At 36.1% G+C, this 16,158-nt stretch overlaps 1 protein-coding gene across 1 annotated transcript; it reads left to right on the top strand.

Moving 5' to 3' along the window:
- Positions 1 to 67: 67 nt before the first annotated feature.
- Positions 68 to 14,716, top strand: cyth2 (cytohesin 2). Its single transcript, XM_051130644.1, has 12 exons — positions 68 to 259; positions 2,218 to 2,368; positions 2,660 to 2,726; positions 3,343 to 3,461; positions 3,912 to 3,992; positions 4,185 to 4,297; positions 5,041 to 5,189; positions 5,872 to 5,983; positions 7,143 to 7,219; positions 8,080 to 8,151; positions 8,308 to 8,462; positions 11,361 to 14,716. Exons 1-12 carry the CDS (start codon positions 193 to 195, stop codon positions 11,446 to 11,448), a joined length of 1,251 nt encoding a protein of 416 aa, XP_050986601.1. The 5' UTR covers positions 68 to 192; the 3' UTR covers positions 11,449 to 14,716.
- The last annotated feature ends 1,442 nt before the right edge of the window (positions 14,717 to 16,158 follow it).

Below are 16,158 nucleotides of genomic sequence, written 5' to 3' on the forward strand. Positions count from 1 at the left end.
CGAACTAAGCAGAACTTGCCCTTACCAAGATGGCCGCCGTTCCGGGTCGTGAATTTTATTGGCTGACAGGCGCAACTTCCGCTCTCAACTCCTCCTTTGTCTGAGTCCTTTCGGTCCTCCGCCTAGTTATTTATTTATTTCCTTTTCGTTTGTGGGGTATATTTTTATATATCCTTATCTCTCGGTTATTGAATGACATTCGATTCCGACACATATATGCCTAAAAGCAAAGCCCCCAAAATGGATGATCTGGACTACAGTAAGTAAAGCTGGTTTAGCGCTGTGTTTAGTGCCGCATCACGACTGCCTGTTTCCTTATTCACACGAGCCTTGGAATGGCTTAATGTAGAAGGATGCTTTGGTTCTGATCAAGGTTTAATCTCTAATGTTGTCACATCTGTGGTTTGTGCAGCTGTAGTACATCATTCATTCGCTCATCAGCTGTAATTGTTCTGGATTCATTCATGTTTGGCCTCCTTCAGTTGTTTACATCTGTGATGTGTATTTGGTTTTATCAGAAACCCAATAGGCTAATGCCAGCAGTATGTGTTTCATAGTGTTGTACAGACATTATGTAACATTTTTCAGCAGTTTCTCTCACATCTGTTGGGTGACATTCTGAGATGTTTCAGTCTCTTTTGGTCTGATGGAATATTAAGCAGATACAGCCTTGTTATGACTTCATTTTTAGTAAATGAACAACTTAATTTCGCTTGTCATCTGTCGTCATCGTCAGTCTGCATACTTTACACCTCACTAGAAGATCTTGAGATAAGCTGGAGGCCTAGGTATAGTGATGAAGTCTAAGGCCACATTAAAAACCTGGGATTTAAACAGCAAAGATGCATTATGATCAACCCATAATCTCTATTTCTATGTGACTAATCAAATGTCAGTAAATAGGTGTCAATAATCTGTTGCTTTTTTGTACAGATGGTCACATTTTTTTCTCTTTGATGCTCAAGGAGCATCTCAAATGATGCTTGTGAGCATGAACAACATCAGGTTTTGTTCACATAGCTCCAACACATTCTTAGATTCAAATTATTTTTTGATGTGTTTATTTTATTCAAGTTTATTAAGAAAAGAAAAATCAAGTATCTATGTACAAACTTAGAAATTATAAATAAAACAAAATATGACAGATCAAATGACAAACCTTCTAGAATTGTTAGCTTATGTTTTAAAAATGTTTGTAATTTTTTTAAAAGTGGAATAAATGATTTTTGGATTTACAAAATAAATTGAATGTCCAAATTTAACATCAGGACAACCCCCAATCATTGAGACTTTTACAGATTAATGTTATTATTTTTAAATATTATTGCAAGCTAAAAGAATGGGGAAAACATATTTTAAATATTTGTACAAAATTAGGATTTGCAGACTGAAAAAAAGAAATTCTATGACAAAACTGACATTTGAATTGCCACTTTTTTTTTTTTTTTTTTTTTAAATCATTGCTCATGTTTTTAATTTTTTGCAACTGCTAAATAAAATGTGGCTTATTTTGTACCATTTTTAATGAAAACAGGGTGGAGTTTGGGGAAAAGAGATTGTGGGTTGCTGTTTTTGGTTCCGATGTCCAAATTTAACATGTTCTCATGCTGATATTTTGAAGTGCAATGGAAACAACTTGTATTAAGTAGAAATATGCAAGCTAGAAGTATTTCACCAGGGATCTCACAGTTTCACCCCATTGTGCTGTATATCACTGAGTCTGTTCAGAAAGCAGAAGCTGATTGTGTCGTTTTTTATTAGCTGGAGGATTTGATTTGGTGATTGTGAAAATTTGTTTTCGAAGGAACGTCAGAGTATGTGTCTCTGCCTGCAGGCGCTGTTTTCTGAGCTGCTGTGGGTTTGGCTCTGTTCTGTCCTGGCTTGCTCCATTTAAACCCTCCAAACACCAGCTGGTGTCGTAAGAGTCGTCCGTTAGTCCACAGATGATCTGAATGTAAACGTTTGCAGTATGTAAACCGCTCCTGCGCATGTGCAGTGCCCCAAACCCTGTTTGCATTTCCATCTCACATCATAAAGTGAATGATATTAGACACAGGCCAGCAATTACGGAATGTCAAGTGCAGCAGGAAAACGAGAAACTGATAACGTGGGATTCGTGTGAGAGAGGCCTGGATGCATAGAGAATAGGAAGGGAAGTGAAATGCCTCTCCGGGACCCTGTGTCCTCATTTCGCCCCCCTTTTCTGTCTCTCCACAGTCCCAGCGGACCTGAGCCCAGAGGAGCGCTCCGAGCTGGAGGAGATCCGCCGCAGAAAAGGAGCGCTGCTTCTGGAGATCCAGAGGCTGAAAGAGGAGCTGAGAGAAGCTATTATCGAGGTGGAGGGGCTGGAGAGCAGCACAGAGGGCAGGTTAGTCTCTCATGTATTGATGGGAACTGGTTTGTGCTGCTGGTTTATGCCAGAATTGCTCCAGTGTTTGCTTTGTTTCGTTCTCCAGTTTGCCTTCTCTGATAGGTAACACTCAAATGAAAGCGCGCACACACACACACACGTTATCTCTCAGTAGCTGTGCATACAGTACAGTCATTGACATGAACTTGAACTCTCCGTGCTGTAGGTTTGTAGGACACTCAAAGTGAGTCCTTGTATTTCACACCTGAAACATGAAAACAGTATTGATCGCTTTTCTATTTTTTGTAGTAAAACATTACAGAAGAGTCGACATGTGGCCATGGGCAGGAAAAAATTCAACATGGACCCGAAAAAGGTAAGCCAAACTGTTAAAAAATAATAAATAAAATATATAATATATCGCAGGGTTACATTTTAATATGTATATATACACGTATACACTACTGTTAAGAAGTTTGGTTAATGTTTTAATGTTTTGAAAGTCTTTTCTGCTCACCAAGGCTGAAATATATATAAAATATATTTTAAAATGTAATTTATTTCTGTGATCATAGATGAATTTTCAGCATCATTACTTCAGTCTTTTCCAGAAGTAAATCGGCATATTAGAATGATTTCCTTCTCAAGAAACATTTATGATTATTATCCCCAATTGTTTTGTGGAAAATGATACACTTTTTTCATCCTCTGATGACTTAGAAGGTTAACATAGAAATCTATTAAATAAAAACTGAAATAGAGAGCTATGTAACATTGTACTTGTTTTTATTGTCAATTTAATGTGTCCTTGCTAAATAAACAATTCATTCATTCATTTCCTTTTGTTTACATTTAATTAAAAACACGTATAGTTTTCTCTGACACTCGTAAAAATATTATGTTGCAGGAACAAACATTATTTTGTTAATGTTAAGTTCTGTAATTGTTTAATTTTTGCTTGATTTGTCTACATATTTTCCTCTGTTTCACAGGGCATTGTATTTCTAGTGGAGAATGAGCTTCTCAGACACACTCCAGAGGACATTGCCCAGTTTCTGTACAAAGGAGAAGGACTCAATAAAACGGCAATAGGAGACTATCTGGGTGAAAGGTATTATAAATTATTACCTGTGTTGCATTTACATGCTACGGTTTTTTTATGACAGTGTAATTGGTTGAAAAAAGCAGTAGAAGCTGTTTTATATTTCTGTTGTGTGATAACATACATGCTGCACCTGTTTTAAAAAAGCAGTTTTATAAAAACTATGCATTTTAGATTTAAAAAAAATCAATGCTTTCAAATGTGACAATAAGGCATGAAGATATTATAAATATTAACACCATGATGTACTTTAAAGCTGCATTGAAACAATTTGTTTAGTGAAAAGCACTATACAAATAAATCTGAGTTGACTCGCTCTTGCCAGTCGGGTAGTTGATTGTAGGCTAGTCAATTATTGTGATCCATCCCTACTGGCTATGTTTAGTCTGACTCAAACATATTTAAACAGTTAATTTTGACTGTTAATGTTGTTAAAATATTACCCTCCCTCTCTTTCAGAGATGACTTCAATATTAAAGTGTTGCAAGCTTTTGTTGATCTTCATGAATTCACGGATCTGAATTTGGTACAAGCGCTTCGGTAAGTCAAGAAAATGTTTATCTTTGTATGTTTTTTGGGACGTGATTTTTATTTACCAAAATAAAAACAGAACATGTAATAATTGTAAATAAAAACAATTATGTTTTTATTAACAATTGCTGTGTAATATTCAAACAGTGTTTGTGTAGTGCCTGTGTTCCTGATGCATTCAAATGTTTATGTCTACTACAGGCAGTTTCTGTGGAGTTTCCGCTTGCCCGGCGAGGCTCAGAAGATCGACAGGATGATGGAGGCCTTTGCCCAAAGATACTGTCACTGCAATCCTGGAGTCTTCCAGAGCACAGGTCTTACATGCATGATTGACACTGATGTTACTTCACTGTTGTTCAAAAGCACACACAGTATACAACAGAATTGAGAAGGCGTGTCTGGTTTTCACTGCTTGTGTAATTCAGAGAACATTTCTGAACTTGTCAACCTCAAACGTGTTGCTACTGCAATTCAGGAGTATTTCATTGTTAGAGAGTTTGTTTGATGTAGATGTAGGGCTGGGCGATATGGGCCAAAAAATTATCACGATAATTTTTTTATATCAGTCGATATCGATAATTATCACGATAAATGTCAAATCTTTATTTCTTTCCAGTTTAAAGTCAGATTTTTGCTCCAAAGTGGAAGTTGTAGAAGCCAGACCATTAATTTTCCTTAACAAAAGAAATATCTAAATAGAAAAGTTAATTTCTGCATGTTCTAATGAGTTATATTGTTTCAAATCAAGAATCAGGTTTGGGTTGTCTGATAATGATAATGATAATAATAATAATAATAATAATAGTAATATCACTTATCGTGTCTTTTGCGCGTTCAAGTTCGTTATTTCAAATGTCGGCACGCGGCAGCTGCGCTCATAACGGAAGGGACGCGCATGAGGTGCAACGCGCTCGGTTTTTCCAGACGCGTCCGTGCCGCATAGAGATAATAAATGCAAGGAAAATGATATTGCGAAAATTATCGTTATCGAATTATCGCCCAGCCCTATGTAGATGGGTTACGTCTCGAGTCCTTAAACCCTGTGTTCTCCTCGCAGACACCTGTTACGTGCTGTCGTTTGCCATCATCATGTTGAACACCAGTCTGCACAACCCCAATGTGCGGGACAAGCCCACGGTGGAGCGCTTCATCAGCATGAACAGAGGCATCAACGATGGAGGAGATTTACCAGAGGAGCTGCTCAGAGTGAGTGTGAACATGTAATCATGCATCAGGTAGTTGTGTATTGTAATAAAAATGCTACGTTGTAAATATATCAGAATTGATGCCATTTTACAGGTGAAGTGTGAATTATTTCTATGTTGAAATAATGAAAATGAATGACTTCAGTAGGGCCCAATGATGAGTTTACAGAAATGTCACAGAAATTGGCAAATTTTGGATAAATACATCTATGGGAGGGAAATACACCTAATTAAATTGCTGTTTGCTTGGACTAGAGTCTGTGAACATTAAAAGAAGATGAGTAAATTGTAAAAGTTTTATGCATTGAATTGATTAGACATGATTAGAGATTTTAAATCATTATTTAAAACTTAACCAAAAAAACTAAAGTGGAAAACAGATTTTGAAAAATATCAAATGGAATTTAAATGAGGGAAAAAATAGATTTTATAGGGCCGAAAAAAAAAGTGGTCAGCCTTTTCATTCAGTGTTGTTCAGTTGCATGTTTTTCATGATTTTAATCAGTTAGACATTTTCAGCTTTTTGATTAGTGATTAAATAGAGTCCTACCTCAGGTCTGTATGTTGTTCCAAATCACTGTCAGTGTGAATGATTCTTGAGGTTTTTTGTTTGTTTGTTTGTTTTTTAATAATAATGCTTCACATTTAAATTTAAGAATAAATAATGTGATTGTTTTCTTCAGAATCTGTATGACAGCATCAAGAATGAGCCCTTTAAGATCCCAGAGGATGATGGGAATGACCTGACGCACACTTTCTTCAACCCTGACAGAGAAGGCTGGCTCCTCAAACTGGGTGAGTCCCTCCTGACGTTCGCCCGGAGCATTTCTGTTTAACCGAAGTTGTTGGCAGGGTCTCTATCATTGCCGTTGCATGATTTTCTGTTATTTCATTGCTGTGCTTTGCTCTGTTTTCCTAAATTAAAAAAAAAAAAAAAATCCCTAGTGAAACATCACATCTAATGTGTTTGGCACTTTCGAAAATTTACTTTCTTTCTGCATGGCGAGCTCTGTGGTCTCTCAAGCACTAAAAGCTTTTAAATCTTCTTCCCTCTCCCCGTATCTGTGTCTTTCTGTTTCTCGTGATCCGTCCCCCGTTCCCTTTTTCCGATCTCTTCTGGCTCCTGCTCTGCTTGACCTGTGATTTCTCTGCTGATGCTGGTGCTGTCCACCCTTCAGGAGGTACGTACAGCCTCTTTTCCCTTACTTTAACATCTGATAGAGAGGGACGTCTCAGATTGGTGCTGAAAGATGTAATCCGTAGTCATGGGTGTTTTCAAAAAACTGCTTTATGATGCTTCAAAAACTTTGCAGATTATTTGTTTCAAAGCAGGTATCAAATTGCCAAAGTCTTGTGATTCGAGTAATCAGGGCTTTGTTACGTCATAACTGTTTAAAAACTTCACGTTTCACAATCTCTGTGAACACGTGAACTAGTGTCTATGCAGTTTTTACCATAGGCATGGTTTTATAAATTTATGGACATTTTAATGAAGCATTTGTATAATAAAAAGGGTGATTTGCAGTTTTGCAAAGCATTTGATTCAGTTCCGAAAAACGTTGTTTTAACCATCACTAGTGATCAGATGCACCATTTTCTTCAAAGTGATCGACCTCTCACATATATGCTCACAGAGACCTGGAGATGAGCTCTTTTGACTCACCGGTAAAAAAAAACAGAAACTAACCAGCACTCAGACAATCACTCACTAGCATCGTGGTGAAGAGTTTTGGACTGGCAAACATGACAGACATCATCCATCGGGGCTAAAAATCGAGTTAATTTAGTTTAGTAGGAATTGAGTTGAGTTTTTTAAGGCAGTGTACTCTATTGATAATATAACGTGTGTAGACGTGTCTTGCTGAGTCTGTGTATTTTGTTAGCAGGCTGACGCAGAGGAAGTGATTAATTTATTCTGTTTTACACCTCTAATCCATATAATCTTCTTTCTCAGGAGGACGTGTGAAAACATGGAAGAGACGGTGGTTCATTCTGACTGATAACTGCCTCTATTACTTCGAGTACACAACAGTAAGTCAAGAACAATATAGCCATGTTTCATCTTATTACACAGCTCTCTGAAATACGCTTTTATGAAATTGTTTGTATGATGACACATTTGAATTTGTGAAATAATCATTTATTATGCAGGGTAGTAAAGCATGAAAATTGTCAAAATCAAAATTAGGACCCTGAGGGGAAACATCAACTTATTGTATTATAGGAGGTTTAAAACAAGCACAACTGTGTAGAAAATCAGTCTTCATTTACACAGCTTAACATCAATGTGTGAAATAATTTGACCACAAAATGCTGAAATCTAAGTATTCCAGAGAGCCTTTTGATAATTGTTTGTACTGCATATGATCCCTTATGTAGACTACTGTTCATAAGTAAGGGGTCAGTATTTTTTAAAAATAAATTAATACTTTTATTCATCAAGGAAACATTAAATCAATCAAAAGTGACATTAAAGATTTTTAGAATGTTACAAAAAAAATGTGTTTCAAATAAATGCTGTTCTTTTGAATCTGTGAATTCTGAAAAATGTATAAAATGTATCAGTTTCCACAAAAATATTGGGTTGCACAACTGTCTTCAACATTGATAATAATCAGAAATGTTTCTTGAGCAGCAAATCAGCATATTAGAATGATTTCTGAAGGATCACGTGACACTGAAGACTGGAGTAATGATGCTGAAAATTCAGCTTTGATCACAGGGATAAATTACATTTAAACATATATTCACATAGAAAACAGCTATTTTAAACTGTAATAATATTTCACAACAGCAGCAGACTGAACATAAGTCTTTGTGATATATACGTACTAAAAGTACTGAATTGACCCATAAAAGCTAGTACTGACTTGGTATGTGTTTGTGTGTAGGATAAGGAGCCCAGAGGTATCATACCATTGGAGAACCTGAGCATTCGAGAGGTCGAAGATCCCAGAAAGCCAGTAAGTTTGTTGACATTGTGATCACACAGTCAAATACAGCTAATCAGATAAATTTCCATGACACTCACTCAAATCAGCTGCAGGTTTCTTTGTTTACCATTTGGGCTGGGCAGTATATAGAAACAGTTTGAGGACTCTGTTGTTTTCTCTGTGCAGAACTGTTTTGAGCTGTACATCCCTAATAACCGCGGGCAGCTGATTAAAGCGTGTAAGACCGAGGCTGACGGTCGGGTGGTGGAGGGAAACCACATGGTGTACCGGATCTCAGCTCCCACTCCGGAGGAGAAGGATGAATGGATTCACAGCATCAAGTGAGTAAACCATCAGGACTGATGGGATTCGTGATTAGAGGACATACCGTGTGAAAGAGTAAAGGTCTATTGACAGTCAGGGGCGTAAATGGAAATATTCATACTTGACTTCAGTCTGAACTTTTATCAGTCTCTGACAGATGTTTGCATAGCTGAAGTATATTTGCATTTCCTGTTAGGAATAGAAATGTATATGCTCAGGGTACAAAAACGATTTTTGCAGATATACACTTTTGAAATGTAAATTTTGAGCTCACAGGCCTTCTGATATGTCCCTCACCAACATAATATTTAACCTTGCAGAGGCTGACATACAAAAGAGTAGTCTGAAAAATCAAATGTTTTTAAATGGAATAGTTTATTTCAATTTAAAACACAACTGAGGAGGAAAAACAGCTCAGTTTCATTCAGAGGCCTAAACTGAGCAAAAATCTGCAATTTGGTGCCGATGCTTATATTTATATGGGCAAAAAGTAAAATGAAATTCTGATGCTTGTAATGTAAATCAATGAAATTATTATAACACTACAGCACATGCTAACATAAAATGATATAAATATCAGTTGTCACTCTGTAACTCCAATATTAATAATATGTCTTAGTAAGATGATATTTAAATGATCAAAACATATAATGCAATGATGATTGAGAGATAATCAAATAAACGTTCCTCAAAAGCCTGATGATCATTTTTGAGACTCACCGATTTTTCTAAAACATTATGTCTAGATAATCAAGTTAAAAGGCCATTCCACCGAATGGGTGCCATTTCTGTCCCCAGGACATTATATGTACAAATATGCATAAAAGTTAACTATAAAATACATTTTATTATTAAGCGAAGTGTTCTTCACATTAATCTAACTGCTAATTTAAAATATAGAATTTAAAAAATTATTTAAAAAACGACCTAGAACACTGAAAATATGGGGTTTGTGCATGTCCCCAGTGTTTCTCGTTTCCTGTGTCATAGTAATGATCAATCTACATGTTATTTAGTGCTATAATACATCCTGAAGTTTGGATTTTCAGAGTTTTTCAGTATAGAAGTAAATATCAGGACAAAACACTTGTTACTTTTGTCCCCCTACAGAGACAACAAGTGCTTGTTGTTTGTCCCGCAGCATGCTAATTTGGTGACTTTCTGTGTCTTGGATCATTTATTAAAACGTTCATCATAAATGTTTATGTTGTATTATACCAAAAGAATATGCCAAAAGTGAGGGTCAGAAAGACAGACAGAGGTCTGATTCAGACACACATTCATGAGAGGGCGTTTCTGGACATAAGCCTGTCTGTCGGGAATTTTAGTCTCAGGGCTGTTATGATACTTCGCATTTACCTTCATATTTAGGTTTTAGCCATACCTTAGCTTTTCCTCCTCCACTTATGAATTTGCAGTGTTTCCAGATGTTTTTATGCAAATTTTGAATTTATACACACAAAAACTGGATGAAAACATGAATAGGCCTACTGTTAAATTATGTTGAGAATTTACATAATGCTAATTTAATTTTCATATCGTTCATTCTGTTAAAAAATGTTTTATAAAAATGAGTTGAATAAATAAATAAATAATTTAAACAAATTCAAGTTTGTACACTCAGGTTTTGAAACATTTGATGAAACTTAAATTTAAAAGGAAAATGTAATAATTTTTTGCAAAGATTAAGGACAAAATGTTTGCAGGTACATATTAACAAGGTCATAGTCATGTATATTTAATAAAAACCAGAGTAACACAAAAAATCTAGCTTGTATTGTTGTGTTACTTTTGACCCACCTGTGTGTCACTTTCGTCCCAACCAACAGGGTCAATTTATGTTCAAACTGAAATTTTTCTACATTTTTATAAAATACCACCTGTTATTAATAGTTATAGGCCACAGCAAAAACATATCTGTCTACAACTTTATCTTTTTAATTTGTTATTCTGAAAAATGGTACTTTCGTCCCCTCTCTCCCCTACTGTCTTGTTCTATGTTACTTGTTTATTTTAGAAATCACTATAGTTTGCTGAGTATCCTCATAATATTAGCATGTACTCCATGTGGTTACATTATGTGTATTTGCTAAATCTCAGTCCTGTTACTTTCAGTCCTGTTACTCATATACTAATAGATCCTATACTCATATATAATAACTGAGCAATAGTAACAGCAGTGAGTAGTGTCATCTGATTAATTAATGTAAATATTAGGCTACATCCATATTAATCTAGATAAATTTGAAAATGCATCTTTTTCTCAATGTTTTGGCCTTCTGTCCACACTGAGACAATGTTTTTGCCCAGAGAAATCTTATGGTTGTTCCTGCAAGTATGACAGAAAATGTACTTGAAATTTCTGTCCTGTGGCAATCATGTATTAAACCCAATAATGGAATGGCGTTTGAGTGTGACATGCGCTGAAAGAAAACAATAAAACAAGACGGAAAAGTCTTTACTTGTAAAGTTTTATATTGAAAAATCTATTGTAATTTAATATTTAATATTTGTTATTTTTTGTTATTTATATCTTATCTCATAACCCGTCGTCCTACCCTCCTATACATAAATCTAACAAAAACCTCTGCAGACCACTAGTTTTAAAAAGGTCAGCTCACTAGTCAGTGTTCAACACTCTTTACTATATCAGTGCACATGTGTAGTCAAACCTATATACTAATATAATGGATACTCGCTCCTGTTACCCAGTTTCACTCCTGTTACTAAATAGTTTGGTGGAGTGGCCCTAAAGCTGTGTCAGTTGAATAAGTGTTTGTCTTGAAATATTACTAACAATATCAAAGTTATTCTTATGTTTACTTTCTAAAAATCAGCAAAGATTCACAGCAAAAAGATATTTTTTAGAAAACTGTGTATCAAATATGATACAGAAGACTGTGTTTTTGTTTCAGATCCGCTGTGAGCGTGGACCCCTTCTACGAGATGCTTGCAGCCAGGAAGAAACGCATTTCCCTAAAGAAGAAAGAAGAGCAACCCTGAAAGTCCTCCATTTTTCGTCCATCCGTTCATATGCTCCCTCCATTCTCTGAGAAACCAATGATCCTTCATGAAGGTAGCTCTCGTCCTCTCATCAGATGAATCCATTATGCTGGTTTTGTGGAGAGATGGATGTCGTTGGGAAACCTGAACGTCATCATCTTCGGTTTGGATTTCGGTGGTCTGGACTGCATCTCTTATTTCCATACTTCTTGTACACTTGCACACTACACAGTGTTATTCACTATCACACTAGTCTGTACAGATACTCACTATATTACGCTGACATTCCATAGAACTTCACTGACAAACGTAACATTCATAAATCTGCATAAATCTCCATCCTCATCTCACACTCCCGTCTACTTCCTCCGTTCTCACGTTCGGTGGCTGTTAACCGCCGTTCCTGCTATTTACAGCATTTTACTGTGAAGTTCTTACACAAACAGGGTAGACGACCAAACAGCCTGATGTACTCTTCATCACTACCGTCACCAGGGACAGATCTAACGTTTGTTAGTGCAGTCACTGTTGATTTACTGAGTCTGTTCTGCTGCCTGACTTAAAATAATTATATCTGAACTGACACTATTTATCTCTTACTCATTTGAGTTTATTTACATGTTATAAATGAAGATGTAAATGAAGGTCATTGCTATTCAAACCACATATCAAGACTGATGAGCACATCACTTCAGTTTACCTATTAGTTACATATCACTCCATGCATATCAATGAAAGGATATGCGTTTTACACTAATATCGGGATCGACCACATGATAATCCCACCGGTGATGTCATTTCCTGTGTTGATAACAACTGTATTGAACATCACTGACCCATCCAGACATTTGTAGAAACGCACCTCATTATACGTGAATCCTTAAATAAGCTCCTTCACCTTAAGAAAAGAGCCTTAAAAGTCCCACAGCCCTGTTTCTGAATGTTCTTATACTAGTGTTTCAACTAAACTAACTAGGTTTAAACTCAACCACAGGGGCTGCTAAACTGTTCTTGGGGGAATCTCACGAAAACATGTCCAGATTATATCGCACACTAAGAAAACCGATTTGGTGTTAAGAAAATAAAGCTGATTTTAGGGGTTTATTTATTTATTATTATTATTTGCCATTGTTTTCGCAACCAAGCACATTTGCTTCTAAATGCATACAGATTTTTGGTGGAATGAAATCTAATTTCTTATTTTTCTGAAATTTCAGAATGAAATCTGACTCATGATCTTTGACAAATTTGTTGAGATTGACTCTCCTACTCTTTCCTCCTACAAGCAAACTGTCTTGATTAGGAAAAAAAGCATGCAATTAAACAAGTGGGAATGATTATTTGCTGAACATGTGCTCACCCACAAGCCATTCAAGATGTAGATGTTTTCTAATGGGAACAGATTTGAAGAAATGTAGCATTAGATCACTTGCTCACCAATGGATCCTCTGCACTGAATGGGTGCCGTCAGAACAAGAGTCCAAACAGCTGATGGGAACGTCACTATAATTAAAAAATGGCTTAAAGATGGATTTGTTTAACTTGAAACTGTTGAAAATACTCCAGTGAACATTTCATCTGGTCTGAATCAGGAGAGAAATCTGCACAGATGTATCACTGTTTACAATCCAAAACAGCTCTAAACAAATTGGAGTACTGACTTGTGTTTTAGCCAAAAGTGCCACATTAAGAACATCTTAAAGATTAATTCATTTCTTACAAACACACAGTTGTCTTCTCAAGATGTGAACTGATGGACTGGAGTGGTGTGGTTTACTTGTGAATTATTGTGATGTTTTTATCAGCTGTTTGGACTCTCATTCTGACGGCACCCATTCACTGCAGAGGATCCAGTGGTGTGCGAGTGACGGAATGACACATTTCTCCAAATCTGATGAGGAAACAAACTCACCTACACCTTTGATGGCCAGAGGATGAGTAAAGTTAAGCTAATTTACATTTTTTTTAAAAGACGAAAGATGTTTTCTTTATTATTCCCGATCGTAAGACATGTGCCAGACGAGGCAATGACCTGTATTGTTGATTGTGTGAAACACTAGTCACTCCTCTTACTCAGTGCTGTTCAGTTTGAAGGAGTCCATGGCAGCTTTTTTTCCGATGTACATTATATTTTGCCTTTTCTGTTTGTAAATACATGTCGTTATGTTTGTTTACAAGACAAATTGATAGCATTTTTTATTTATTGTTTTTCAGTTCTTTCTTTCTTTGTGAGAAATAAGGACGGGGGTTGCATGTTGTACTGAACTGAAGCGTCTTTTGTAAAGGGTGAATCTGACGCCAGTGTTTTGGGCGACTATTAGCGTTCTGTATTTCTAAACTCTCCTGGTCAACAAATTGGCATTGCTGTTCAAATGGGCTACGGATTGCAAGCAGTAACGAAATCGGAAATGAAACACTCCCAAAGTATCTTTTAAAAAGCCTGATCATACAGAACACTAATAGCGTCTGGAGTCTAACATAATAACCGCTCTATTTAAATATACTAATTATGAAACGGTTAATACTGAGAATTGTTTAGCAGTGCATTTTGCTTGACTTTTGTGATTTTTCCCGATTGATATAAAGCTTGGCTATAGTAATTGATGTCTTTGACTTTAAGACATATTTAATAGTTTGGAGTTAGAATCCATGTTTATGGCACTTTATTAGAGTTCAGCACAGTTTCGACTAAACCACAGCTTGTTTGACTCTCTAGTGCCCTCTACGAGTATGTAACTAGTACTGCAGTTCTTAACTGGTTTAAGCTTTGCTGCACATGTAAAGGATGCCAGTATACAGCGTCCGAATCAAACCATTCGAAGTGAATCTGCTTCACATTGTATCGTATGCGAAACCCACGGGCCGTCCGTAAGTGACTGAGAGACTCCAAGTGTTAAATAGCACCACCTGCTGACTGCAACAGTACATTCCTTGATATAAGCTATGCGTGTAAACTCATATTCCGGGCATGACGTGGTCTGATGAAGACGGTAGAATGACTTGAATATGTTTTGGAGACTCTAAATCCGGGCATTCTTGATGAGAAGTGCAAAGGTGCCAAAGCCTTTCAGCTAGTCTGTGAATACAGTAGGACAAATGAAAGCATTTCCTCTTCCTCCTCTCTGATTTTGATTTTTGATTTTTTTCTTCCTGTTTCTGATTGGTCACAGAATGGTACAGATTGTTGGAAAATTCATGTAGCAAAATGAAAACTCAGTTATGGTACACTGGTGCCAATCAACTCTAATAAACAAAATGGATAAATAGACATTGAGATTGTGTGTGTTTTAATTGAGCACTGATGAATCCTGTTGTTTTGATTAATGTGATGTCCTTCATGCAGTCTTCTGCTCTGATGTCATGTTTTTCAACCTACTTCTCTTTAGCTTGTTAGCTCATTTCCTGACTGATAACTAGAACAATTAGTGCTGCCTAATCTTGTTATTCTGTGCCACGGCAGACCATAGATACCACAAAACACAAATACATGCAGACAACTCAGAACATTACAACATTTTTATGGGTCAGTGACGTGACGCCTAAACTTTCTTTCCGATTGCATATTTTCAGTTAAAAATTGGTTTAAATGCATTAAAAAGAAGTCACATATATGGAGTACCTCTCTCATGTATGGACCCGTTTTAACTTAAGTGTCAAAATATCTTGTGGTGCGAACATCCGGCCATAAACGTTGCTTTTGAAACGTCTTTAAAAATTACCCTTAATTTATACTGATCACATTTCTGAACTATTTGGCATGTTTTCTAAAGTGTTTTGTAGTCCTCTATAAAATTGCAAAGCATTTGTATTTATATTTCCATCCTAATATACAAAAACTTTGTCTGATGATTTCCATTTTATGAAATATCATGTGGTGCGACAATCAATGTTCCAGATTGGCAGTTTTTGTGCTTTTATATTCAATCGATGTTTTTTTTTTATATACATAAAATACTTTATTTTAGTATTATTTGGAATAGATTTTTATGCAATTTCAGACGGGTTATCTTTAATCTTTGTACAATATGAGAAAAAATGACAAAAAATTTAGAGTATATCTTTCTAGTTTGGTAATTATGAATTCATTATTTATTTATTACGTGTTACGTCCGACAAACCATGGCACTTTTATGCCACATATCATGCAGTGAAATATACATCATGGACCAAAGAGGACACTGACAATGTGCTAACATACAAGACAGAGCTGGTTACTTTTGGTATGAAACAAAGTCTGCGTTTTCAAATACAAACAACAAATACTGTTTTGTGGCTTTTTAATGTGTCCTAACAGATCGCTGTAGTGCCTCACTTCAAGCGGCACATGAACCGATCATCCCTCTACCTTTACTAGTTATAGCACAAAATAAACATGAATGAACATCAGAAGGTATCTTGTTTCACCCGTGAAAAGATAACAATACACACCATTTTTCAAGTTAATCTTCTCTTATGTCTGATTTGTTTGTTGGACAAAACAGCGTATTTGGCGTTATGACTGGTCAGATTGCCTGTTAATCAAACTTCCAGCGAAAGGTCAATTTTAGGCAAAGTTCAGAAATGACGGGCTAAAGAAATCCCTGCAGCTAATGCCATGTAGTGCACTTTTCACATGTGTCTCTTTAAATAGATTTTTAATGATATAAGGCCTTTGCATCATTTGGAGCTACCGCTCATCATGGGATGTGACCAATAATAGGAATAACTGTA

The sequence above is a fragment of the Labeo rohita genome, chromosome 16 (genome assembly GCF_022985175.1).
Source record: "Labeo rohita strain BAU-BD-2019 chromosome 16, IGBB_LRoh.1.0, whole genome shotgun sequence".
Classification (NCBI taxonomy): domain Eukaryota; kingdom Metazoa; phylum Chordata; class Actinopteri; order Cypriniformes; family Cyprinidae; genus Labeo; species Labeo rohita.

What these genes read in the sequence shown, in the direction of transcription:
- cyth2 (XM_051130644.1), top strand. Translation starts at nt 193, where the DNA reads ATGACATTCGATTCCGACACATATATGCCTAAAAGCAAAGCCCCCAAA. An exon ending in TCAACATGGACCCGAAAAAG is followed by an intron (nt 2,727 to 3,342) that starts GTAAGCCAAACT and finishes TCTGTTTCACAG; the next exon opens with GGCATTGTATTTCTAGTGGA. An exon ending in AGGCTGGCTCCTCAAACTGG is followed by an intron (nt 5,984 to 7,142) that starts GTGAGTCCCTCC and finishes CTTCTTTCTCAG; the next exon opens with GAGGACGTGTGAAAACATGG.